Consider the following 25,846-nt stretch of genomic DNA (forward strand, 5'->3'; position numbering starts at 1 on the left):
GGAAGAACACCACTTCGACTGGGACAACACATCCATCCTAGGACAAGCTAAACAGAGACAGGCATGAGAATTCCTAGAAGCATGACATTCCAACCAGAATACACTCAACAAGCACATTGGCTTGGATCCCATTTACCACCACCTGAGAAAAAGAACAGGAAATGACATGACCAACCCAAGGAAACCCAAAAATATAAATAGAAAGTGGGCTACACCACCAGTGCTTCATCCAGAGGCTCACTGATGATGTTACCTAGTATGGTGACAAAACGTCTCAAAACGAACCTTCCAGCTCTGAGCAAACCTACATCCAGAACCTCAGCCTGAGCTACAAATCTTCTCAAAATTCGCTTTTTAACTTGTGTTCGTAAATTATGTCAGATATTAAAATGCTGCCTCGTCTCCCTTTTTGTATTATTGTCGTCTTGACTAATTCAACAGACACAAGTTCGAATCACACCACAGTCAGGAAACAACCCTAGGTACTCCCTCTATAGCAACTCAGTTTCTGTTACTTCTACTGGTTGTTCTGCCATGATCTGAGAGATAAATATTCTGGAATCAGCCAGATCATTGCTCAAGATTAAATGAACTCTTTATATAAGATAAATGATTTACAACAGAAACCATATCAATGTTCAAGATTAGATAAGTGCAGATGGATGAAGGAATATGGTTGCCAGGGATAACAGTACAGCAGGTAAATGAGATTATGTATATTTGTCTGTTGCATTTAAAGTTTTCTGAGAGAATAGTCATGGTGAAATCAGCACCCATCCAATATCATTCACATATTTGCCAAAGATGTAACTATGCAATGGGTTATTTAAAAGAATTAAAATTGGAACGAGTCTATCAGCAAGATTTAAAATTAGCGCCAGAGCATTTGACCTTTCCATGAGCAGATGTATCGCTGCTGTGAGATTTATCCACTCCTGTCCTGACACAGGCATTTAGCAATTGCCCTCAAAAGGCTTTCAACACCTGAAAGTATTGAAAGATACTTAGGAGGTGGAGTAGGCCATTTGAGCCTATTCCATCATTCAGTAATAATGCAACAGATCTGCTTTGTGTTAATTCATTCATGGGACTTGGGTGTCACTGGATGGCTGGCATTTATTGCCCACCTCTAGCTGCCCTTCAGAACATGGTGGTAAGCTGCCTTCTTGCACTGCTGCAGTCTAAGTGTTGTAGGTTGACCCACAATGCCCTTAGGGAGGGAATTTTGACTCCGCAACAATGAAGGAACAGTGATAGATTTCCAAGTCAGGTGGTGAGTGACTTGGATAGGAACTCGCAAGTGGTGGTGTTCCCAAAACTTTGCTGCCCTTGTCCTGGTAAGTGATCATGGATTTGGAAGCTGCTGTCTAAGGATCTTTGGTGAATTTCTGCAGTGTCTCTTGTAGATAATACACAGTGCTGCGACTGAGCATAGGTAGTGGAGGGAGTGGATGTTATATCAATCAAGCAGACTGCTTTGTCCTGAATGGTATTAAGCTCCTTGAGTGTTGTTGGGAACTACACCTATCCAGGCAAGTGGGGAGTACACCATCACACTCCTGATTTCTGCCTTGTAGGCTTTAAGGAGTCAGGCAGGGAGTTACCCATTGCAGCATTCCTAATTTCTGACCTCTTGTAGCCAATGTTTATGTGGCAAGTATGGTTGAGTTTCTGGTTAATCACAATGTCCAGGATGTCTTCGTGCAAGATTCATGGGAGGTAAACCATTGGATGTCATGGGCAGTGGTTGAATTGTTTCTTCTTGGTGATTGTCATTGTCTGGCATTGTGTGGTGTGAATATTACTTGCCATTTGTTCAGCCCAACCTGGATATTATCCAGATCTTATTGAATTTGAACATGGACTGCATCAGTATCTGAGGAATTGGGAATTGTGCTGAGCATTGTGCAATCATCAGCATACATCCCCAATTCTGACCTTTTCACGGAGGGAAATTCATTGATGAAGCAGCTGAAAATGCATGGCCCAAGCATTGAAATGTTTTGCATGTAATGGATCCAATTGTAGACTGATTTATGTCTCCTGCAATAAAATACCTGACGCCAGCTGACATGTTCATGTTCCATGTGAGTTCAAGTTTTGTTTATTAACTCTCATGTAAATTACAGAACAGTTACAGTAAACTGACATGGAAAGAGAGAAATCATTACCACCAGATTTGCCTTGTTAATAGTCAGACTGACGTTGTGTGTATCTCTGGTTGATCATTATGTACCAATTTCCATCGTGAAACAACAATCAAAACCATCTTGCCCTTCCAGTGCGAAGGAATCCATGTAATGAGCATGTCTAAGATCTAAATAAAGAATATAACAATGGTTGTCTGAGGATTCTGTACAAAATTAAAGTTTTTTTTATTAACTAATAAAATGTATTACATTTGTGCTGTGTTTGAAAACTATCAATGTCTACAATCTTCACCACAGCTGTTTTTGACCGTTGACATTCCAATTGAATAGTTCACAGGAGGGAAGAAACCTGTCTCTAGTATGATCACTGGCATTTGTGCAGCTGCATTTTTGAGCCAGTAGCAAGAATGTTTGTCTAATTTACTTACTTATTCTTGACTATGTGAATTGTTAGTAGTTAATGATTTGACTCAGGAGAAAAATGAAGAAATGATATTATTCCAAAAGTCAAATGTTCAGAGTCAAAATAATTTTGAGGAACTGAATGCTTCAGTCATAACTGAGAATTTCTAAATTGATCAAGGGACCCTTTTATATTTTAAATGTATTGAAATAGCACATAATTTCCAATTTGAGTCAAATTGAGAAAACTGCAGGGATATTATTCTGTATACCGTACACTGATCGTGTCTCATCAGGAGAATTATTTTTGATTTGAATCCAACTGAGCAAAGCAACTGCTTACAACTCTCAAATTATCTAAAGGTTTTCTTGCTGAACTATATGCCTAATTGAACACACTGTGCCAGGTCACACATCTGTGTCTCACCAACAAGCAAAATTAAAATTTGTCTTCTCTTTGGACCACCCTGCCTTCCAGCCCACCATCGCTCGCCTCCTCTGAACAGAAGTAGTGCAAAGTCTATATGCTGCTTTGCCAAACTGCTTGGAGAATGTGTATTCACATGCAGAGGAAGTGATCTTATTTACAGACATGCAAAAATAATTTTCAGTACATTACCCATGACTTATTAATCTGAAACTTCAGGTCGGTTTAGTAGTGAACTTCCATTAAAAGAAAAAGACAAGAATTAGAATTGTGAAATGACTGTCTGGTTTGCAATATTGTGTGTGATGGGGAGAGGGGGGAAAACAGACAAGCTACTTTCCTATTTTTGACTTGAATGGAACTATTACATTTGAGTGACTAAGGGTTAATACTGAGTTTAATTTTGATGTATCTTAAAAGGTAATTTGCTTCATGCTGTTTTCATTTCAGTGGTATCATATTTAATAATAATGTGATCTGCAAAATTAAAATGCAGTAATTCAGATTGCTCATTCACCAATAGGATCCCTAAGGGCTTTACTGAAACTTAATGTTTTGCTAACATCTTGTTTCAGAAGGATATGCAAGTTATTAATGTTTTTTTTCATATTGTAACTGACATGGCTAGAGTCCCACAGATACAACAACTAATTAAAGATCGCTTTATAAGCAATAAACAGTCTAGAGATTTGAATTTGCATAGGATTTGTATATTTTAGGTGTGATAACTTTGTAAGTGTGTCCTCACTAAAATGAAACACCAAGCCGTATTTTCTACTTCTCATCAATATTGGCATTAGTCAGTGGCCAGTAAAGTATTGTACAAAACTCCGTTTTAGAAATTCTGCACCTTACTGACATATTTGAATCCCTGAGGACTCAATCCACCAATACTCGCAATACGCTATCAATACGGGATTGAGGCTTTCTCACCATTTGCTTAACTGGTCAGGGGAAATGCAGCGTTTGATAGTATGGCTGTACTGTGAGCATTCAGATGCAATGGACAGTCTTTAAACTTCAACCCCATGGCATCAATGTGGACTTCAACAGTTTCCTCATTTCCCCTTTCCCCACCTCACCCCAGTTCCAAACTTCCAGCTCAGCACTATCCCCATGACTTGTCCTACCTGCCTATCTTCTTTTCCACCTATCCACTCCATCCCCCTCCCCCCCCGACCTATCACTTTCATCCTCTTCCCCCACTCATCTATTGTACTCTACGCTACTTTCTCCCCACCCCCACCCTCCTTTCATTTAACTCTCCATCCTTCAGGCACTCCACCTATATTCCTGATGAAGGGCTTTTGCCCAAAACGTCGATTTTACTGCTCCTCGGATGCTGCCTGAACTGCTGTGCTTTTCCAGCACCACTCTAATCTAGTCTTTAAAGAATGACTATGTGGTATGCAGCAACTAAACTTTCCTTTAAGGTGCAAAAATCCAAAAAGTTCAGTTTGCTGTGGCTGACAATGGAAGCTAAGGATTGTATGTGATTAAAAGAAAAGTGACAAGAAGTAGAAATAAATCAGAAGATTGGGGATTTTTTTTAAGAATGCAGCAATGGAAAACAATGAAACTGATAAGGAAATGAAGCATAGAATTTGAATGCAATCAAGCAAAAAAAACTGGACTGTAAAAGCTTCTACAGATACAAAAATAATTGCTAAGACAAATATAGGTCCAATGAAAATAGTCAGGAGAATTTATACAAAGGAAGGAGAATGGCAGTGAAGCTTACTAATTAATTTGTGTCTTTTACTGAGGAAAATGCTAGAAATCCAAATGATGAGAGAAAGTGAGAAGCTGAAGAAAATTAGTATCAGTAAGGAGATTATATTGGAGAAATTACCAGGCTGAAAATTAAGTTCCTGGGTACTGATGATTTACATCCCAAAGTGCTGAAGTAGATGCCTATAGAGATATTCAATGCATTGACAATCATTTTCCATAGATTCTAGAACGATTTCTGCAGATTGGAAGCTTGAAAATGTCACTCTTTTAAGAAAACAGCAGAGTGGGAAGATCCAGGAACTACAGACCCTATCGTCCTGCATCGATAGTAGGGAAAATACTAGAACCTGTCATAAAGAATGTGATAAATGGGCACATGGGTAAAAGTGGTCTGTGTGGGTATAGTCAACATGAATTTACAAATTGGAAATCATGGTTTGACGATCTTGGTGTATTTTTTGAGGTTGTTACTGTCAAACTTGATAAAGAAGGGTCAATAGGTATAGCATACTTGGATTTTTGGAAGGCTTTTGATAAAGTTGGTTCACAAGGTTAAAGCATGAGGAGAAACAGGAGGAAATGTATTGATATGGATTAAGCATTGGTTAACAGGCAGGAAACAGAGTAGGAATAAATGGGTCATTGGGAGACTGACTGTTAGGGTACTGCATGGATCAGTACTTGGGCCACAGTTGTTAATATATATCAGTGATTTGGATGTTCAGAATTAATTGGTGGAGCAGGCTAAAAGGCCTATTTTTATTCCAGTTTTCCTATTCATCCTCTTGGAACCAGGCACATACACAGTTTAGTGGAGAAACTGTGTATCCTAATATTTCATTAATGGTCTTCCATTAAGTTAATAAACATACAAATTAAATAGGATATGTATATGTCATTAAGACTTTGGCAAAAGAAATTACAGTTGCTTTGAAATCATTCCTTTAAGGGCAAAGGCTTCTCACTTTCCTATTTTGTGTGCAGTTATAGGAAGGCTGTATTCTACCTTGGGCTAGTAGTTCATTTCCCCCCTCAGATGTTTCATGTTGCCTTTTCTAATGCATGGTAGGATGTGTGCTAGGCAGTAGTAAAGTCCCAGTGTTTCAAATGACATGTTCCAGTCCAGTCCTGGAACCTTTTATAACTGCATTGTCCAGTTATCTATTTAAATCAATCCACTAACTGATTTCTTGTCACTAAATAATTTTGTTTCTTTTAATAGATTGGTATCTTGACAATGGTTCCATAAAGGCGCAGGAACAAGTAGTTTTTGCTAGTGTGTGAGCCGTGTCAGTGAGCATTGGCAGATTCTTTTGGACTGGAAAGTGAATTGGACTGATTTTAATCCTGTTTTCATTCAAAATCTAATAAGGGTTTCTGCGTGATGATCAGCCCACTTTTTTTCTGTAAAAAATCAAGAGTCTGGCACACAAAATTCAACCTCCAATTGAAATTGTCTTCCTCATGTAGAAAGCTGCGAAACTCCCTGGGCTTCTGGATGGAGCAATGACAAGTTAATTTTTCAGTCCACATGGAAATGTTTTCCAGCATAACATAATGCATTGCTAAGGAAATGTTTTTCCAATGTGGCCCAATTTTTATGGCTTGAAAGTTGTAATTTCCCCCCTCCCCACCCCCATGAAAGTGAGTAGGCTGGCGAAGAGACCTGAGACAGCGAGAAGTATCAGCGGTGAGTGTGAGAGCACACAGTTGTTGCTTACAGCAAGTCAGTGCTCTATGTGGCCATTGCTGCCTTGCAACTTCTTGACCCCAAAATTTCAGCTCTCAAACCCCCTTGGGTGCCAACCTCTACTTAGAGCAACCCTGTCATTTTGTTGCTTTCTTATGTGTTGAGTTCAGTGTACTGAATGTTTGTTTTTTTTTCCTTAGCCTTTTAAACAGCTAATGCAAGCTTATTAAGGTGCAATGGTGTGGATTTTTCAGCTTTATCTTTCATTTCCAAATACAACTAATGAAGGTGCTTGGAATATTATAGTTATGTCATTTTAAATAACTTGTTTTTTCTGTTTCATAAAATTTTATAAAATGCTTTCTTTATTATTTCATTATTCCTGGTTGTGTTTAAACTTGACAAAGACATAAAATTAGATGGAGCATAACAGTGTACAAGATGTTCAACTAATTTTAAATTACCTTTTAGTTGAACTGGAATCTATCTTTTGAAGGAAATGGTAAAACAAAATTGATCCATTTAAGATTAGAAAAAGAAAATGTTGCAAGAGATATTAATCTTGTGTGTGTCTCTTTTTTTTGCCTCTCCAGACATGGCTGAGAAGTTACATTAAATTATTCCAAGCAACATGTCAGCGCTGTGGAAAATTTCTTCAGGATGGACTGCCTCCCACATGGAGAGATTTCCGAACACTTGAGGCCTTTCATGATACCTGTAGACAGTAATGGTCAACTCACTGTCTAGAAACTGAGTGTCATGTCTGGATAGAGCGATGTGTACAATGAAGTGCACAGGACTTTGGGTAAATGTGCCTTGTTCATGGTTTTAATGATTTCCTGCAGAGGTGAAGTTCTTCCAAATCTTTTGTTTTTGAGCAAAATTATTTTTAGCCAACTAGCTCTGAGATAAAAAATAGTAGTGCCTTCAGTAGGATAAGTCTGTCGTTGACGTATTTTTTAAAAGAAAAAAATAAATTGAAAACCATAGTTTTGTGTGTGGGTTATAATTTTATTTTTACAATACATTTTCTGTTTGTTGTTCTCCAAAACTATTATTTGTGTGTTTGGAAAGGCATCTTATTAGTATCATCTATGCAGGTTCTGATCAAATTTATCATTCATTTAGCTGTCCCATTCAAGCATCCAGTTATTGTGTGCTTTATAGCAACATTCCTGAGGATTGTCTTTGTTTTTTTATCACAATATTTGGCTTGTTTCTTGTTCTGTTCTTCACCTCACTATAACATTTCAGTGCTTTCATCCCACTGACTGAACTAGTCAATAAAATGAGCAAAGGCATTTGTCAGTTCTGATTCTTAGTGATAAAATGTTATTTTACCAGCCATAAGATCCAAATTCCAATCTCTCAACTTTAACATTTGTACTCAAATGTGCCCATCATCAGAGCATGATTACCTGAGGGAGAGGAGGAGGGTCAGAGTCAGTGGCAGGATATTCACAAGTAGAGCTCTATTTTTGGCAACTGGCGACATGAATGTTACAGAATTTTCATTCTCCCAAATCAATCCGCAGACACCTTATCCGGGAAGGAAAAAGGATACCATTGGTGCATTACAGTGCTTCGAGAATTCTGGACTGGCCTAGAAGATAACAAGCAGAGACCAGGCTAAATTCTGGGGCTGTGATTTTTTAAAAAAGTGACTTGATCCTACAGGAGATTTTTCAAAGCTTGAAAATAGAGTTATCCTGTAGGAAAAAATATCATCAAAAATAAGCTGACACACTAATCCTCCAGTTCAGCCATTTCCTTAAATCATAAAGTCAGAGTTAAATTTAGCCTATGTGTTCCATTTTAGTTTTTAATCCATAAACTGTTGCTTCCTCTAATGGACCATTGTGACCACTCGAGTGTTCTTGAATTTTATCACTTGAAAATGACGTGGGATGGCAGTGCTTAACGCTTCAGCACTATCCTGAAGTGAGATGTTATTTTAATGGTTGCTGTCCTTCTGACAGGCAGACTTGTCGCATTCCTTTTCCTGTTATTTCACTACTTATTGAATGTGAGCTTGGTTTTAACACTCCTGCACATCATTATGGATAGTTTTGTCACTTTTGCATGCCTACATTTTGTTTTCTTTTAAATAGTGGAATGACGCCAAGTGAGTTATCTAGTTTAACAGTTGAGCTCTTGATTGATTGGCTTGGGTAAGTTTTGTGTGTTTGCTGCCTAGCTGGTGGATAATCCTGGTAAACTGCAAAATAATCCATGTCACAAAAGGATAAATGGTCTAATCTAATTTCTTGTCCAGTCTATTACAACAGTTACTGACTAGTTGCAAAAAAGAACTTCTAATTACTGAAATCACATTTGACCTGATCTGAGTTGAAGGACGTTTTGTGCTGGTTCAGTGTGGATTTTTTTTTAAATGTTGAAGTCAGATTCATCATTGAAATTAATTTCTTCAGTGATATGTTGTTATGACATGGAGACAGACAGCCAAATCAAATCAGCCTTTCTACCTCTGTATTCATAACACATTAAAATTAAAACCTTCAAAGAACCTCAAAATTGACCCGAATGGTTCTTAACCAGATATCCCAGACTCTGCGAATAATCAATTCTGGTCACTGGGTTTGTAGCTTAAGCAATAAATGTAGCAATTTATTAACAATACATTAACTTTAGCAGAGCAAAACTAAGCAACAAAATAACCCCCTTGTGCACGATGCCAATAGCCTGTCATTTCAGCCCCTTTCACATAAAAAACAGAGAGGCAAGCACAATTAAGGATAAATAAAAGAAAATAACAAAATTGGCCAGACTAATTTACTTGGTTGTCATAGTGCATTGTTCCACAGGTATAAATGATTTTTTTTCTCTCTGTTGATTTAATGATATTGCCGATCAATGCCACCTTTTCCAGTTCACTCTGAAGTCAGCAATATATAACTTAATTTCTATTCTATGGACTTCCAATAACTGCTAATCAGAGTTTAGGAGGGATGCATTCAAATCTTTGTCCTGTAGCAAGAAAGGCCAAGCTCCATTTCTCAGAAATCACAGTCGAAAACCCTGTCTGAACTCTTGCCTCTCCCTTTTAGTCTGCCCATCTTACCACAAGGTCCCAGTCACAATTCAACATCTGCTATCTGCTTGAGCATAATGTCACCCCTTAGACTTGCTGGAACCAGTTCCCAGCTACTGACCTTGTTAATAGCCAGACATCTGCTATCTGCTTAAATGTACTGCCCTCCCTGGTTTTGAAGAGTCTCTAGAATCTTTCAATTAAGAACCAATCTGCCATTAACTTCCAGACATGGCCTCACAAACAGGCAGCAGCTTATTGGCTCTCCACTTTTGTTAATACAAACTGCTGCCCACAGTCCAAAAGTCATTTTCAGCTTTCCGTTCTCGATTTACAGTTCCAAACCAAAATTGATTTTTAAAAAAACTGAAAATAATGAAAATTTAGCAAGTGTTCTAGCAATGTGAATAGTGTGAATTATCAGCTGATAATGAACTGCCAAACATGTCTGCAATCAGTCAATAGGGCTCTCTCTATTACAAAGCCAACTTCAAAGCACAAATCATTTTTCCTTGGAAATCCATGAATCTCCCAACATAGCTAGCTGTCTCTGAAATGCTCAAGTTTTTGATTAACTGTCCTACTCAAGGGTCCGTACAGGATATTAACCTTTATGTGGAGAAATGTTTCCTGAATTTAGATTTAAATGTGCCTTTTTATCATTTGTGTTCTGAGCAGCATTTGTCATTTAATCAACCAGGAAAATTAAAATTTGTATTTCACGCGGCAACTTGTGTATCTATAATATTCCCCTCTTTAAAGGTAGAAGCGCCCAAATTTTCAAATAATTTTAAGCTTATTATACCTATGGCTTACAATCCTTCTGCATTGTGAAACAGCAATGGTACCTGATGCAAGTATTTTCACTTTGGTCAAGAACTGGAGGGGAATGGTGTTGAAAACAAATAATTTTATCTTCTACACAATGGGGGAATGTGCACATAACCAGAAAATTGCAGGTTTGAAATCGGAGGTCATGTTATTCTATCTCCTGCTGTCTGACACCTATAGTTTGGAACTTTAGTATTTCACTGCATGTGCAAGTAGGATAAAATTCAATGTTCTCTTGGGGGAAAGTCAACAATAGCTGGAAAAGAATACAAAGTGACCTGTAGATGGAAATATTTAAAAAGTGCTGATAATCTTTCATGGATATGTCTAATTCAAACCCTTCAAGTAATCTTTGTCCTTGTACAAAACAAAAATTCAATTTTAAGGAAACAAAGCAGCAAGCATGCAATCTCTGCCATCAACAAAGACCAAGACAGAGGAGCATGTCCAAGTCACACTGTCCTGACTTGCAAGTATATTGCCATTCCTTCTTCATCACTGGCTCAAAATCCTGGAACTCTGTTTCTAACAGGAATTGCATCATGGACTGCAGCGGTTCATCATGGACTGCAGCAGTTCATGATGGCACCTTATTAACTTTTGGGTAAAAGTGCTTTTAATATTACAACAGGACTACTTTGACAACGCACAGATCTATGAAAATTAAATGTGATTGTTCTTATTTTGTGCATCTTAAGTCTTTCAATTTATTAGTGTTGTCTTTATTTAGTTCATTCAATTTTAACTTGACTCTTTCAAAAAGCATGTCTGGACTTGTCTTGAATGTCTCCATGTCACTGAGAGAGCTATCCATTCTATGCATGAATACAAATTCCCTGTAATTTGATTTTTTAATTACTTTTTTTTAAAGAAGACATTCCTGGCTATTAAAATTTACTGTATAATGCTGTGGTGCTGTTGAAATGCAACAACTTCAACTTTGTGGATCACTGTCAATTTATGTTCTTGTATCCATATGTTGCAAGCATCGCACTTTTAAAGGGTGTTGTGAAAACCTTTAGATTTTATTTGTCAGCTGGAAGTAATGCAATGCTTTGTAAATTATCTTGAAAAAAGGAGAGCAATTTTAAAACAAAAAAACTACATGGGCAGCAGTTAAATCCTAAGAGAAACACACATTGGGAAAGCTTGGGAATTAATGTTTATAGCGCTGGATTAAACAGACTGACCAATTTTTAATTACTATCTCAGCGCACTTCTTGATCACAGCAAAGGCAATAGTCCTTGCCATAATCCAATTGTTATGCTGTAGATTTAATAAAGCTGCTGCTGAATAATAATAATAAAGTGGAAATTTGCCCAGATATATCCTCGCCACAAAAGTAGGAGTTGTCAGTAGTGCTATCAAGCAATGTTTGTTTGCCAATAAGATGTCCACTGATGCTCCATTTGGCTTCCACCAGAGTTACTCAGAACCAATCCTCATCACACCATGTTCCAACGTGGGCACATCTGAACTACAGAGGTGGACTAAGAATGATTAGACTTTACATTGGGCGAAAAATTCCACTTCAATGTTATAATGGCCAAATTTAATTGGGGAAAAATGCTTCTGATATAATTTGCTGTGAGGTGCAAATGTAATTTTACAATTTGCAGAAACAGAAGTTGCTGGAGAAACTCAGCAGGTCTGGCAGCGTCTGCAGAGAGGAAACAGTATTGTTGTTTCAAGCCATGCTGCAGACGTGCCGAGTTTCTCCAGCAATTTCTGTTTTAGTAAACAGCAAAATTACATTTGCTTAACATATCTATTGAAATATTATCTATTTTGATCTAAAGCTCTCATCCATACTACAGAAATCCAGAGAAAATGCATTACAGGGGTGCTGTGATAGGCACAAAATTTTTAATGTTCTTGTAATATAACATTCAACATGGTTCAAAACCTTGAGGAGTAAAGTGGAGATGATTGTAGGTCTCCCTGTTTCCAATCTCAGCAATATACACCTTCTCTCAGATAAGAGAAACTGATGGTGGGTGTGATTGGACAATCGAGAGATTTTTTTTCATGAGAAAATGCCAACAATAATAACCTCAATTCAGATTTAAATTAATTCCAAATTATATTTATTAATTTCTAAAAATACTTACTTTATTTAACTTTAAAATATTTTGAATTGTTGTCATTTCCTTGGATTTTTAAAGGTGCTTTTAGGTTGCAGAGTGTTTGTAACCATGATGGGATTGAACTGAACAAAAAAAATCAGATGACTCTATATGTTTGTGTTTTTTATAGATAGTTTTAATCAAGCATTAATGTGTAATATTGAACAACAGCATGTCCTTGTATAGTGTCTGCAAAATGTGGAATGTCCCAAAATAAAAAGGGAAGAGTTGAAGATGGTTGAAGGAATCAAGTGAGATGCCTGGTTGACTTAACTTTTTTTTTTCAGAGGGCTTTCATCGTAATTCAATGTGAAGAACCATGTTTCAGAGTATTTTGTCATTTTTTTAAAAAAAGTATAGTAAGTTCAATATTGAGAAATACTTCCTGCAGCACTTTGTAGAATTATTAATGAAAAATATGTAGAATAATCTGCACCAACAATTTGATTCAACTTTAGAAAATGGTCCCAAAGAAAAGATTATATTCAGCTTGTCAATTTTTATGCACATCTTTTCCTGACATAAATGTTCTCCATGCTTTCTTGAAAGTGTTGTGTTACCACTGGTTTCAAAGTGCTGTGCAGTGTACAATATCTTGGCATTAGTTGAGTCTTGGTTGTGTGATGTGGTATTCCTTTTAAGCATACTAATGTCAGCAGCAAGCCCAAATGTGTACTTGCCCAACATTTACATTTTGAATGATTATAAGATTATTAACCCAGTTCCCATTCCACTTTTGAGATCATATTAACATTCTGACAGAAATGAGCTCATTATGGACCAATAATAGAATGAACCATCGTCTGGACAGCACACAAACACAATACTGAGGATGCTGGGAATCTGAAACACAACATAAATATTGGGAAAACTCGGCTGGTGAGGCACCTTCTGTCGAGATAACGATTCAGGTTAATGAAACCCATTTGAGTAAACTTGAAATATCTGAGAAATAACTATTTGTCAGATCTTATTGAATATAATAACTGTATTTGAAAGTGTGAGTAGAAACTAGTTCAAAGCTGGACATGTTTTATTTTATTTTGGTCTACTGTTAATTGGATTCAATTTTGTACAAAGATTATTTAACTGTATATTAACAGACGAATTTCTGCATTAGACTTTGTTAAATGTCAGTGTACTAACCTCTGTTTTCATGTTTGGCTGTGGACAAATGTGAGGGAATTTTTACATAGCATGCAGTTTGAATGTGTTGTATTGCTAGAATACAGTTGTTTGCTTAAACATATTTATTGTTTGTGATAAAGCAATTGCAAGGCAGTTTTGGAAATTGTCTTGTGTAAATCTTTACCTTTTGGAGCAGTGTTCTTGGATTCTGAATCAATTGAGGAACAACTGATCTGATTTGACATGCATTATGTTCTGATTTAGAATGGAGGGCTCTTTTAGATGCCCAATGGGAATTCATCCATTTGGTCAGATATTACTTTTAATTCTCTAGTTTAAGCTGTGTTTAACATCAAGACTATTTAGATCATAAATTCAGAAATGTTACTTTGAGTTTTTAGTTACTTCAAAGAAAGTAAACAGTGTGTTAGTGAAAGTTAGCAGGCAGTAAGTATAAAGATCACATCATTTTATGTTTCTTTATGTTGAATTGTGAACCAAAATGGGAACTTTTTTTCTGTCTGTCTCTGTCTCTTTTTCTGTCTGTCTCTGTCTGTCTCTCTCTCTGTCTGTCTCTCTGTCTCTCTGTCTGTCTCTGTCTCTGTCTCTGTCTCTCTCTCTCTGTCTCTCTCTCTCTGTCTCACTTTGACTATCTAACGGTCTCTCATTCACTCTGTTTTGGCCTCTCTCTGGCGCGCACACTCTCTCGCTGTCTCATTCTTTCAGTTTGTCACTCCGTCTGTCTCTTAGTATCCACCAATTTTTGTGTCTTCTGCAAAGAACTGAAAAAAACCTGGAAGTAGGAGATCAGAAGACAGCTGTCTGTGATTTATTTGGAATAAATAGTTTTGAATTTATTAAGTACCTGTGGTTAGTGTTTTTTTGTTAAACTGAGTCAATCAGAAAGGTAAGTGGAAGACTTTGAATAAACCTTGAACTTTTGTGATGACCCTGGAGTGTTAGCGCACTTGCCCAAGTGGTTCGTGGCATAGGAGATCAGTAGCAGCATGGGTACACAGTTATCTAAGTGACAGGAAATAGAGTGTAACAATATACCTTCTGCTTTTCCAACTTTAGAAGGTTGTACCGTAGTGTCACTCAAGCCATTCATTCTGTTTTTAATTCCTTCATGGGTTGTGGCTATTCACATTTATTCCCCATCCTTAATTGCCCTTGAGAAGTTGATTGCAAATTGCCTTCTTGAATCACTACAGTCTGTGCAGAAATCCACACCCTCGGAGTTGTTAGGAAGGTAATTCCAGGAGTTTGACTCACCAGCAGTGAAGGAATGGTTTCTAGAAGGTGATAGTACTCAAATATATTTGCTGCCCTCGTCCTTTCAGGTGGGAGAGGTCGCTGGTTTGGAAGATACTGTCAAGGGAATCTTGATGAGATATTGTTTTGCATCTTGTGATGATAATTGGTGCTGCTGTTTTGCATTGGTGGTAGTGGATGAGGTGATCACCAAATGGACTGCTTTGTCCTGAATGATGTCAAGCTTGTTCAGTGTTGGAGCTGCATTCTTCCAAGCTTTTCTAACTAGCTATCTTCCGGATACCAATAAATGAATTGCTTCAGCTACCATTTAGGCACAAATCCATTGTGCACACTTTACTGCTGCTTGCGGTGAAAAGGTGCCATGACATAATGTTGCTGTTCCATGCAGTAAGCCTTGAAAATACTGTTCCATATTGGAAGGGTGAACCTGGAAGACCAGTCCAGCTACCTCTTGCCCCCTTCTCAAGACACAGGCACCAGTTTTTAAAGATATATTTCATTTGTAGAAGGATTTACATTACCCATTTTATGACAGTGTGATACCACTCTATGTACTGTCAGCTAAAGCTAGGTTTGATATAAATATTTAGGTGTTTCCAATCCAGGCTATAACAATTGAATAGCTCAACAACCTTAATATTTCTATAATGCCAAAGTTAATGTAAGTTTGAAGCTGAATTTGACATTAAATTTAAAACTTGTATTAAAACTGTGGTAAATGTCTTAAACCCAATGAAATAAGTTGGAGTCTAAAAAGTGTCAGTAAATAGTTAGGAAGACTATTTCTGTAATCTGGGTAGCTGCTGTTAGACCTATTCTGAGTCATGGCCTGTCACTTTACTGGAGCTCTGAATTAATTGAATATGAAGCACTGAACTGTAATTGCATTTTCAGTCACAAGAGCTTTATAGTGAGAGCTTGGTTGTCTTCAGTGCTTGAGTTTGACAATTAAGTTGTGTCTGTGTCATTCATAGGGGAAGTGTACAATTATTGTAATAACACTGTAACACCACGGTGTTAACAGCATTATTATCACAGTCACACCATCTGCTCAATTAACTTTTAGAATACAGAAAATCTAAGTCTTTTGCAGTTGTGGAAGTTATAAATTTACAATCTTCATAAGCCTTTGAAATCAATTCCCAAAAAGAATCAAATCTGACCCTCCCTTTTTCAACTTCTCTTTAATCTTCATTGACAATTGCTAACCAACAAGTTTGGTTATTTACCTCAGATGTTTGTGAACTCTGGGTCCTTGCATGGCTCAATCCTAGAGTCACATCTCCTGGCACACATTTGGAAGGTATTTCTGGAAGGTAAAGCTGGTTCTTCACATGAGATTGCTGTCATTCCTTTCTCCAGTTCCTTTTCTGAACTCCCTCTCACTAACAGACGTTTTCAAAGAATTGTGTTCCTTCATTCAAGAGTTTCATTCAAGAGTTTCATCCAAGTCAACCCTTTTAAGAACGAGGGTCTCCTACACATCAATATCTTTGAAACACTTCTTTTGTAGTCCTTTCATTTGATTGCCTTCCTTGAACTATGTGAAGATGATTTGCTTTGGCAGTCGAAACTCTGGTGTCCTAAGTACATGGCCAGGGCAATGGAGTTGGTTGTGGATAATCATGGTCTCAATGCTGGTGTTATCAACTGCTTCGAGGACACTCATGTTAATACACCTGTCCTTCCAGCTGATGTGGAGAAACCATCTCAAATAGAATTGATACTTTTCAAGAGCCTTGAGGTAGTGTCTTGTACATAGTCCAGGTTTTGGAGCCATGTAGAAGAGTTGGAAGGATGAATGCTTTCTATACAAAGATCTTCGTATCAGCATTCATGTCACAGTCATCAAAGGTACTAATTCTTAAACATCTAAAGGCAGTGCTTGTGGAATGGGTGTGGTGTTGAATCTCTGCATTGTGTTACACCCGAAACGTCGACTTCTCCACCTCCTGATGCTGCCTGGCTTGCTGTGTTCTTCCAGCCTCTTGTCTGTCTGCTTTAGTTGACAGGCAGCTTCCCAGGTAGGGAATATGTTCCATGTTTGCGAAGATTTCTCTTTCGATCTTAATGAAGAGCTAGACTGGAACTTGCCCTGAGATGGGTTGGAAAGAAGTTTTTGGAGTCTTTTTGAAGTTGAGATCAGAAAAGTGTTAAAATCTATAGGAGAAATTTATCAGCTTGACTATCCCTCCATCTCTCCCATCTCTTCCCCTGCCCTTCCAATTTTGCTAAGTGTTGAAAATAATATACTTTCTTCAATCACAATGAAAATAACATTCCCAATGCACATGTATTCATTCTCTCCAATATGGAACGTTATTTACACATAGACTTGGATTTTACTGTCAAAATAATTGTGCCACTAATGAATATCTGTTATTTATATTCAAATAGTTCAACGATGTCAGGCAACTGAGTAATTGAACTTCAATCTCCAAAGGTTGTTGTCTGTCTCACCATTGAAATTGATTAGGATAGTGTTGCTATATTTACACATTTGTTACAAGCTAAACTCACTAAAGAAAGTTGGATTATTTCAATGGTGTGATATGTTAATTAGTGCCAGTCAAATTCTCTAGCGTCAAAAATTAACTCAAGGGAGTGTTGCTGGGAAAGCACAGTAGGTCAGACAGCATCCGAGGAGCAGGACACTCGACGTTTCGGGCATAAGACTTTCATCAGGAATGAGGCTTGTGGGCTGGGGGCTGAAATATAAATGGGAGGAGGGGTGGGTCTGTGTGGAAGGTAGCTGGGAATGTAATAGGTAAATGAAGGTGGGGGAGACGGTGAGAGGTTGGAGAGAAGGGTGGAGTGGATAGATGGGAAAGTCAGGTCAAGAGTATGGTGCTGAGTTGGAGGCTTGGGACTGGGTTAAGGTGGGGAGAGGGGAAATGAGGAAACTGGTGAAATCCACATTAATCCCGTGTGGTTACACGGGGTCCCAAAGCAGAAGATGAGGCATTCTTCCTCCAGGCATCTGGAGATTAGGGTTTGGTGATGGAGGAGGTCCAGAATCTGTATATCCTTTGTGGAGTGGGAGGGGGAGTTGAAATGATCAGCCACAGGTTGGTGGGGTTGGTTGGTGTGGGTGTCCCAGAGATGTTCTCTGAAATTATATGCAAGTTGGTGTCCTGCCTCTCTGATGGGGAGGACACCGCATCGGGTACAATACATGACATTTGTGGAGATAGATGTAAATTTCTGTTGGATGTGGAAGGATCCTTTGGGGCCGAGGACGGAGGTAAGGGGGGAGTTGGTGGAGCAGGTCTCTCACTTCTTGTGGTGGCAGGGGAATGTGCTGAGAGTGTGGTGAGGGCTGGTTGGGTGCATAGATCTGACAAGGAAGTCATGGAGGGAATGGTCTCTCCAGAACATTGATAGGGGTGGGGAGGGAAATATATCCCTCGTGTGTAGTTGGTGGAACTGACAGAGGATAATGTGATGTATACAGAGGTTGATGGGATGGAAGGTAATCCCACCCGCCCCACAGTTGAACACTTTAACTCCCCCTCCCACTCCACCAAAGGCATGCACGTCCTGTGCCGCCTCCATCACCAAACCCTAACCACCTGACACCCGGAGGACGAAGACCTCAATTTCCACCTTGGGGCCCTGCAACCACATGAGATTAATGTGAATTTTGTCAGTTTCCTCATTAACCCCCCCCACCCAACCTTATCCCAGTCACAAGCCTCTGTCTCTGTATCGGCGTCTTGACTTGTCCATCTTCTTTCCCATCTATCTGCTCCACCACCTCTCCGACTTCTCACTTTCTTCCCCACCTTCATCTACCAATTGCATTCTCAGCTACCATCATCCCAGCCTCACACCCTTCCCAATTATCTCTCAGCACTCCCAGCCCACAAGCCTCATCCCTGATGAAGGGCTAATGCCCGAAACATCGATTCTCCTACTCCTCGAATGCTGCGTGACCTGCTGTGCTTTTCCAGCGCCATACTCCTGACTCTGATCTCCAGCATCTGTAGTCCTCACTTTCTCATAGTTAAAAATTAACTCTGTCAAGCATTGGAGCTCTCTTTATTTGCTCCGTCTCTTACTTTTTCTCTTTCTGTACAAGGTTTGGCATTGAATTGACCCACACCAGTGAGCAATCACCCTCAGTGTGCTGTTGTTTTCACAGTTCATCAGTCTATTTGGTTAAGATGTTACATAGTTTCCAACATTGTTAACTCAGCGTCTAGGTGCCCTGTTTCCCTCATGGGATATTACCAGCTCGTATTTTCAGAACTTGAAACATAGGTTTCACACGAGGGCAGGTCTAACTAATGGCAGACACTGTTAAGATGCTCCATTGGAGCAAAAGGTGGCCTGTGGAAAGATGATTAATTGGATCACTTCAGTTTCGAGAGTAAGCTAACTGTGTTATAATGTGTTGCTGCTCTTCTTACTTGAGAGGATCTTGAGAGGAATCAACATCAGACATGTAGCAGATCCTGTCACCTTAAATGAGCGCCAAAGTAGCTGGTCTGTGAGATCAACAACTTCTAAGAAGACTCACTAAAAACTTGCTCTTCCCTGTAGACAATAAAACAGTAATCCAGAAGTTTAGTGTGGTTGTGGTTTATTACTGTAGATGACTAAAAGAGTCTTTTATGACTCTCATGCTTGCCCCAAATCAGTCAAGTGTTTCTCTCCAATGACTGACTTTGCTACCAAGCTGAATTGCATTGCAGGCTTTCGTAAGGCTCTGACAGCTCAGGCTTTCTCCAAGAGTTCCTCATCGTAAGAAGGGTGTTTCTACAAACAGATTGAAACTTGTATCAATGAAAGTCTGAAACTAACAATTGACAACATTATATTGCACCGATGTCCATTATATATTCCAAAAAATGAAGTTACATCATTATGCTCTGGATCAAACTAATAGCCAGGTTTATTTACAAATGTTATGGTTACTGGGGCTTCATTAAAAAATAATTTTACTGAATGACCGCCAAATAAAAAAAATCAACAAAGATTTTACTTCTGTAGTTTTTATTTTAACAAGAACCTGAATGCAGATAACACAAGAATGAACAGGCAAACGATATTACCAATAAAAAGTAAATTTCACAGAATTGTCGATGTGACAAAGATGCATCTTGCATAACTGCGCATGTGCACAAATGTGGCCCTATAAAGACAGCTATTTCCACAAATTGACACAGGTTAGGTTGAATGGGCGGCACAGTGGTTAGCACTGCTGCCTCACAGCGCCTGAGACCCGGGTTCAATTCCCGACTCAGGTGATTGATTGTGTGGAGTTTGCACGTTCTCCCCGTGTCTGCGTGGGTTTCCTCCGGCTGCTCCGGTTTCCTCCCTCAGACCAAAGATGTGCGGGTCAGGTGAATTGGCCATGCTAAATTGCCCGTAGTGTTAGGTAAGGGGTAATGTAGGGTATGGGTGGGTTGCGCTTCGGCGGGTCGGTGTGGACTTATTGGGCCGAAGGGCCTGTTTCCACACTAGGTAATCTAATCTAATCTAAAAGATATTTCACCTTTTGAGTTTGTGACTTTGGTAATCATCAACAAGGTAAACTTTTATGGACTCCCTCTCACTCCAGTCATACATGCCTAATAATGTAGCTTTCCAGAGTTTCCTTTGATCTGATCGACAAGTAATACCCTAGTTCATGATTTGACCACTTCTAGGAAATCACCCAGTACTTCCAAGAGCACCTGTCTCCTTTTATGGTTAAACAGAAAAGCTAATTCTTCCTGAGAGTGAGTTACTTTAACACTCAAGGATTTCTTACGTTTTCTGTTTGTCTCTCTTTACTTTGTGTCTGCACTTGGATCTTTACTCTTTTGCATCTGGTTACATAACTGCTGGATCTAAGTCCCTTCTGTTGGTACTGTTTTCAGGTCAAGCTTCATCAGATTACATCGAGCAGTATTTCCTATCCATGGAAATGATAATTTATGCAAACTCTGAAAAGTCATTTCCAATATTCTTAACTACAGTTAGCTTCCTCAGATTCCAAAGGAATTACACATTTTATGTACAATTCTGCTTCTAGCTCAAAAGTCACTGCAACGGATATGATGATACACATAAATAAATGGATGGCATGGTGGCTCAATGATTACCACTGGTGTCTCAGTGCCAGGGATGCAGGTTCAATTCCAGCCTTGGATGACTATCTGTGTAGAGTTTGCACATTCTCCCTGTGTCAGCATGGGTTTCCTCTGGGTGTTCCAGTTTCCTCTGACAGTCCAAAGATGTACAGGTTAGGTTGATTGGCCATGTTAAGTCGGCCATAGTTTAAAAGAATGTGTAGGTTAGGCGAATTAGCCATGGGAAATACAGGAGTACAAAGATATGGATCTGGGTGTGATGCTCTTTGGAGTGTTGGGAGAAGTGGAGGGACTCTATGGACCAAATAGCCTGCTTCCACACTAGAGAAATCTAAATAAATAATAAATACAGCACATTACAGCTGGTATAATTCGCAGAAAAAGAGCTAATCAGTCGAAGTGGGACTAACATACAGCTTCTGTACAGTATTTCCTTTAAAATTCACTTGAGGCAGACTTACACCTTCACACTGATGACTCAATATTGAGGATGGTTTGTTTCCGCTTAAGTTTGATGGATTTCAGATGGCTGGATGTACAGTCTGCAGAGTCTGCCCCATGTGGGGACAAATGGTGCTTTCAAAGGTTGGGCAGGTACGTATAGGGTAATAATAAACATAATAAGGTATTAGGAGGTCTGTGTGCTTTCTCTGCCATTTCGACTAAACCTCTGCATGTTCGTGACAAAGCCTGTGTTCGGTGCGTTTTCAAATGAGCGTTCTCCATTTGGCTGTTCCCACGCCTGAGACAACTATGAATCAACAGGAATGGTAGTCTGGTCAGTGATGGCTTTGAGGACATCCCTAAAGTATTTCCATTGCCCTTTTGGGAGTCTGCTGCCACCGCAGGATTCAGATCAAAAGAAAATGAAAGAAAGCCTCCTTCAGTTTCTGTTCCAGTCCACATGCTTCACGATAAATGATTAACCAAATAAAGCTTAACTGGACCACTTTGTGTATCGAATCACCTTGACAAGATAATTCATACCTCATCTGATACATGGACATTAATGAATATCTTTTGATTTTATTTTATTTGATTAGCACCTGTGACAAAGCTTGACTAATGTTTAGCTAACAACCATGGCTCATCAGTATAAGTTGCATTTCTGAATTACATGATCATGGGTTCAAAGCTGACTCAAAGGTCTGGGCATGTGATCTGGATAGAAGGAGATTGAGCGACTGTTGCACAGTCAGAGGTGTGCTCCTTCAAATGGGACATCAAATCAACTGCCTGTCTGCTGTCTATGGACCAAGTGGCACTTACTGAAAAATTCAGATGGTATGAGTGTATCTGGGTCCACTTTAATTATTCAATGACACCTGAAGTCAGATGAGAAAGTCATTTATTTCCTTGCTGTTATTGGAACTTTGTGTGCAGCTTGATGCTGTAATTCCCACGTTACAGCAGTGATTACATTTTAAAAATACATCATTGGCTGTAAAGTACTTTGTGAGTTCAAGAGTTAGTGAAACGTGCTATATATTTTACAGACCCTGAAAGAAGGAAAACTTTGCAAGTGAGGCACCATCTGTGGAGAGCAAAATGGTGAGGAGTTTATTCGGGTCAATAACCTTGTGTCAGAATGGAAGGACAGCATCAGTTACTTGAAGCAACTACGAGCATTTTGAAGATTGGACTTTGTGCACAGCAATATAATGATGTAAGGCAAAAATCTGATATTCATTAGTCACTCCTGACTTTGTTTAAGATTTTGAAATTTTTATAGCAAGCACTTTAGTCTCTGTTCTAACCTCTAAATAATAAACTTTAGAGCCTGATTGCTTGAAAGTACACTTAAAATCAAGCAGCTTCTTGGGTTTTAATGTTGCTCAGCTACCATTTTAGTTCCTCATGAAAATACACAAACCTGGAAAGTTCGGTAAATCACTATTATTTAAATCCAATCTCTTAATCCTTTTGGAAGTGGGGTAGAGAATGGGAAGTAAATGTAAGAAGTCATTATTGTTGCAAATCTTTAGTAACTTTTGTTGCCACACATCTCCATGCAATTCTCTTTGTTCAATATATACAGGGAGATAGACCATAGCAGATAAGATAGGACAATAAATTGAATGCTCTTTAAACAAATCACCACACAGAACTGCAGCACTCACCCAGAATTGCTTAGTACTCCTAGTTTAAGAGAACATGAGATGCTAATGATATACTGGGGTTTCAGCATATATGTTCGCGTTGTTTTAATCATACAAATGATTTCCTCTAATGGATGACGGCACATACAATCTGATATCTACCCGTTTCAAGGGGTTAGGAGCAATCTGCTGCTGTAATGAAAAACTTGCCAAAGTCAGGAGGACCATCCTCCATCATTGGAAGTCCCAAGGGCTTTGCCTGTCATAGATTGTAATGCTCTAACGTTGAATTTATGCAGCTTTGAGAGCATAATGTCAATCAAGGAGCAGGTTTGGGATACTCAAAAGTAATTTAGTTTTCTTGAATGCTTGCAGGAAGTACAAAATTAATAATTTGATGATCATTAGCACATATAGTGTAGTCTACTGTGTGTAAAAGCAGGACGAAAGCTCTAACCACCATCTATAATATGTAAGTGATATGTTATATCACTAAGATGAGCTGTAAATCCATTTTTGATTGTGCATGTACGTCAATCTAGCTTTGTCAAAACTAAATTGTATTTCATGAAATTTTTTAAAACTTCCAGATTTATCATTTTGACTTCAGCTGCAAATAATCTCATTTGAAGCTATTCTTACAGGTTTTAACTGCATAATCCAGCAAAATGCAGGCCTTTGCATGTTAAAAAAAACCCTGAAAGATACACTAACGCCTCACTTGAGTCAAGCGATATCATACAAAATCTTAATATCTATTTACAAGACAATTTAGAGAAGCGAGTTACAGTATTGTGTACGCTCGAAATCTGAAATAAGATAGTGTTGGGAATACCGTACAAGTCAAATAGCATCTGTGGAGTGAAACCAGGGTTTTTCTTTAGACCAACTATCTTTCATCAGATTTGATCTGATGAAAGGTCATCAACCTGAAATATTCACCCTTTTTCTCTCTACTGATGCCCTGTCTGACTTGTCCAGTATTCCTAATGATTTCTTATGTTTAGTACAGGCTATTCTTTCCTTATCTTCTCTGCAGGAGGCATTCAGTGGAGTGGATCCTGTTTTTCTTTGGTAAAGACACATTAGCAGTTTAGAACAGAATTAGAATGTTGCATTTAATTGAATTGTATTTGCATTTTAGAGATCAACTCATTTAGAATGAACAGGTGGCTAAATGTTCTCGGGGGAATGCAATTTCTTAGTTCAGAAGCTTGAATTTTACCTCAGTAGCAAGGTATGTATATCTGTTGGTCCCTTCTTTGAGAATTGAAGGACAAAAATGCAGGTAGAAATTCTCAATCCACTTAACTTATATCATTGCTATTATATTCTTTTTAGTCTCAGTTTCACAGTTGCATTTGTCACATTCCATGTTTTTCTCGGTAGACTCAAGGGAACAGTCACCATTTCCTATATTACACCGACTTTTTGTTTTGTCATGTCATATATTAATGTAAAAGGTTAAATCCTTTTTTTATTAAAAGGTGAAGCAAAACAAACAGGAGTTTAATTAAAATGCTGAGATTTTCACAGAAAATTCTGTATTTAATTTTCCTGCTGATATTGGACCATATGTAGCTGTGACGGTTTTAATTTTCTATTCCCAGTCCTGCCTACAAGCTCATGCATTTTTCATCAATGTTCATGGCTCTTTCTTCCAGTGATGTGAATAGTATTGATCGTATGATTAAGTCATCAACCTTCAGTAAACAGCTTCATTTTCTGACTATAGCTTTCTGTTTTGTGACCTCTCACCCACCCTAAACCTCCCCCCCCCCCATTTCTTCCCCTCTTTATAAAGCTTCAATGATGCTACACCCTGTGCTTCAGCCAGCATCATGGGATTATTCACGATAAGAGATGTGTGTTTGTACAAGTTGAAATTACAGCAGACAACTTTTCCTTCTCATATTCTCTCAATTGAGTGCTGCAGCTAGTGACTGTTCAGCAACTGGTAAAACATCCAATAACTGAAGGCAAAATTGAAAATGGGATTTAAGAAGGCAGTTTCATGAGTCTTTATCTTAAAGCACCCAATGTATTTATACCAACATAACAAGTTAGCATTTCCAAGAATTTGAAGAGATTTGTCAAATTTGAGATATGATGAATTGTTATATAATTGAAGTCTGTTTTCTCTTTTGCATGTCATTTTCCATGTTTTCATCTTTCATCAAGTTCATGTAAGGTACTGAGTTTAAATACAGAACTGAAAAGAAAATGTCTGAAGTCTGAAATCAATTTCTAGGAGTGCACTGCAGCAGAAAATACAGGTTTTACTAAACTATTTGATATTTCTTTATCTCCAAGTAGAGGCTGTTTTCTGATTGAATTGTATGCTTTGGCCACATCTGGGTAGGTGGATTAGCCATGGGAAGGTGCAGCGTTATAGAGGTGGGTCTGGGTGAGATGCTCTTTGGAGGGTCATTGTGGACTCAGTGGGCCGAATGGCCTGCTTCCACACTCTGGGGATTCTGTGATTTTACCTGAGGGAAGGACTGAATTTCTTGCACCTATTACCTCCAAGTTCACTCAGGTTTTCCAAAAGGGCCCAAATATATCCTTTTATCGGTCACTTGACCAATTTTGTCTCTTCCAATGTTGATAATATTTCTTTATTTAGATGAGACATTGCCTTTTGACCTCTCTAATATCCTGAAGACGTAAATATGCTGACTGTCATAGAAATTCTTCCTCCTCTCTGGAAACCCCTTACAGGATCGTTTCTGCCCATTTACCAAGCTTAACATTCTGGTCAAAGACAGCAAAGAAAAGCTGAGGGCCTGTTAGAAGGATTTGTCTGGTAAGGGATGAGGCATGGGAGAGACTTGAAGACAGATTCTCA

General features: G+C 38.6%; 1 protein-coding gene across 1 annotated transcript in view; it reads left to right on the top strand.

Moving 5' to 3' along the window:
- Nucleotides 1-7,392, top strand: part of med27 (mediator complex subunit 27) — a 238,276-nt gene extending 230,884 nt beyond the window's left edge. The window contains exon 8 of the mRNA XM_060841477.1: nucleotides 6,997-7,392. Coding sequence (XP_060697460.1) covers nucleotides 6,997-7,131 — 135 coding nt within the window. The 3' untranslated portion in view covers nucleotides 7,132-7,392. The remainder of the gene's footprint in view (nucleotides 1-6,996) is intronic.
- The last annotated feature ends 18,454 nt before the right edge of the window (nucleotides 7,393-25,846 follow it).

Source organism: Hemiscyllium ocellatum, chromosome 21 (assembly GCF_020745735.1).
Source record: "Hemiscyllium ocellatum isolate sHemOce1 chromosome 21, sHemOce1.pat.X.cur, whole genome shotgun sequence".
Lineage (NCBI taxonomy): Eukaryota > Metazoa > Chordata > Chondrichthyes > Orectolobiformes > Hemiscylliidae > Hemiscyllium > Hemiscyllium ocellatum.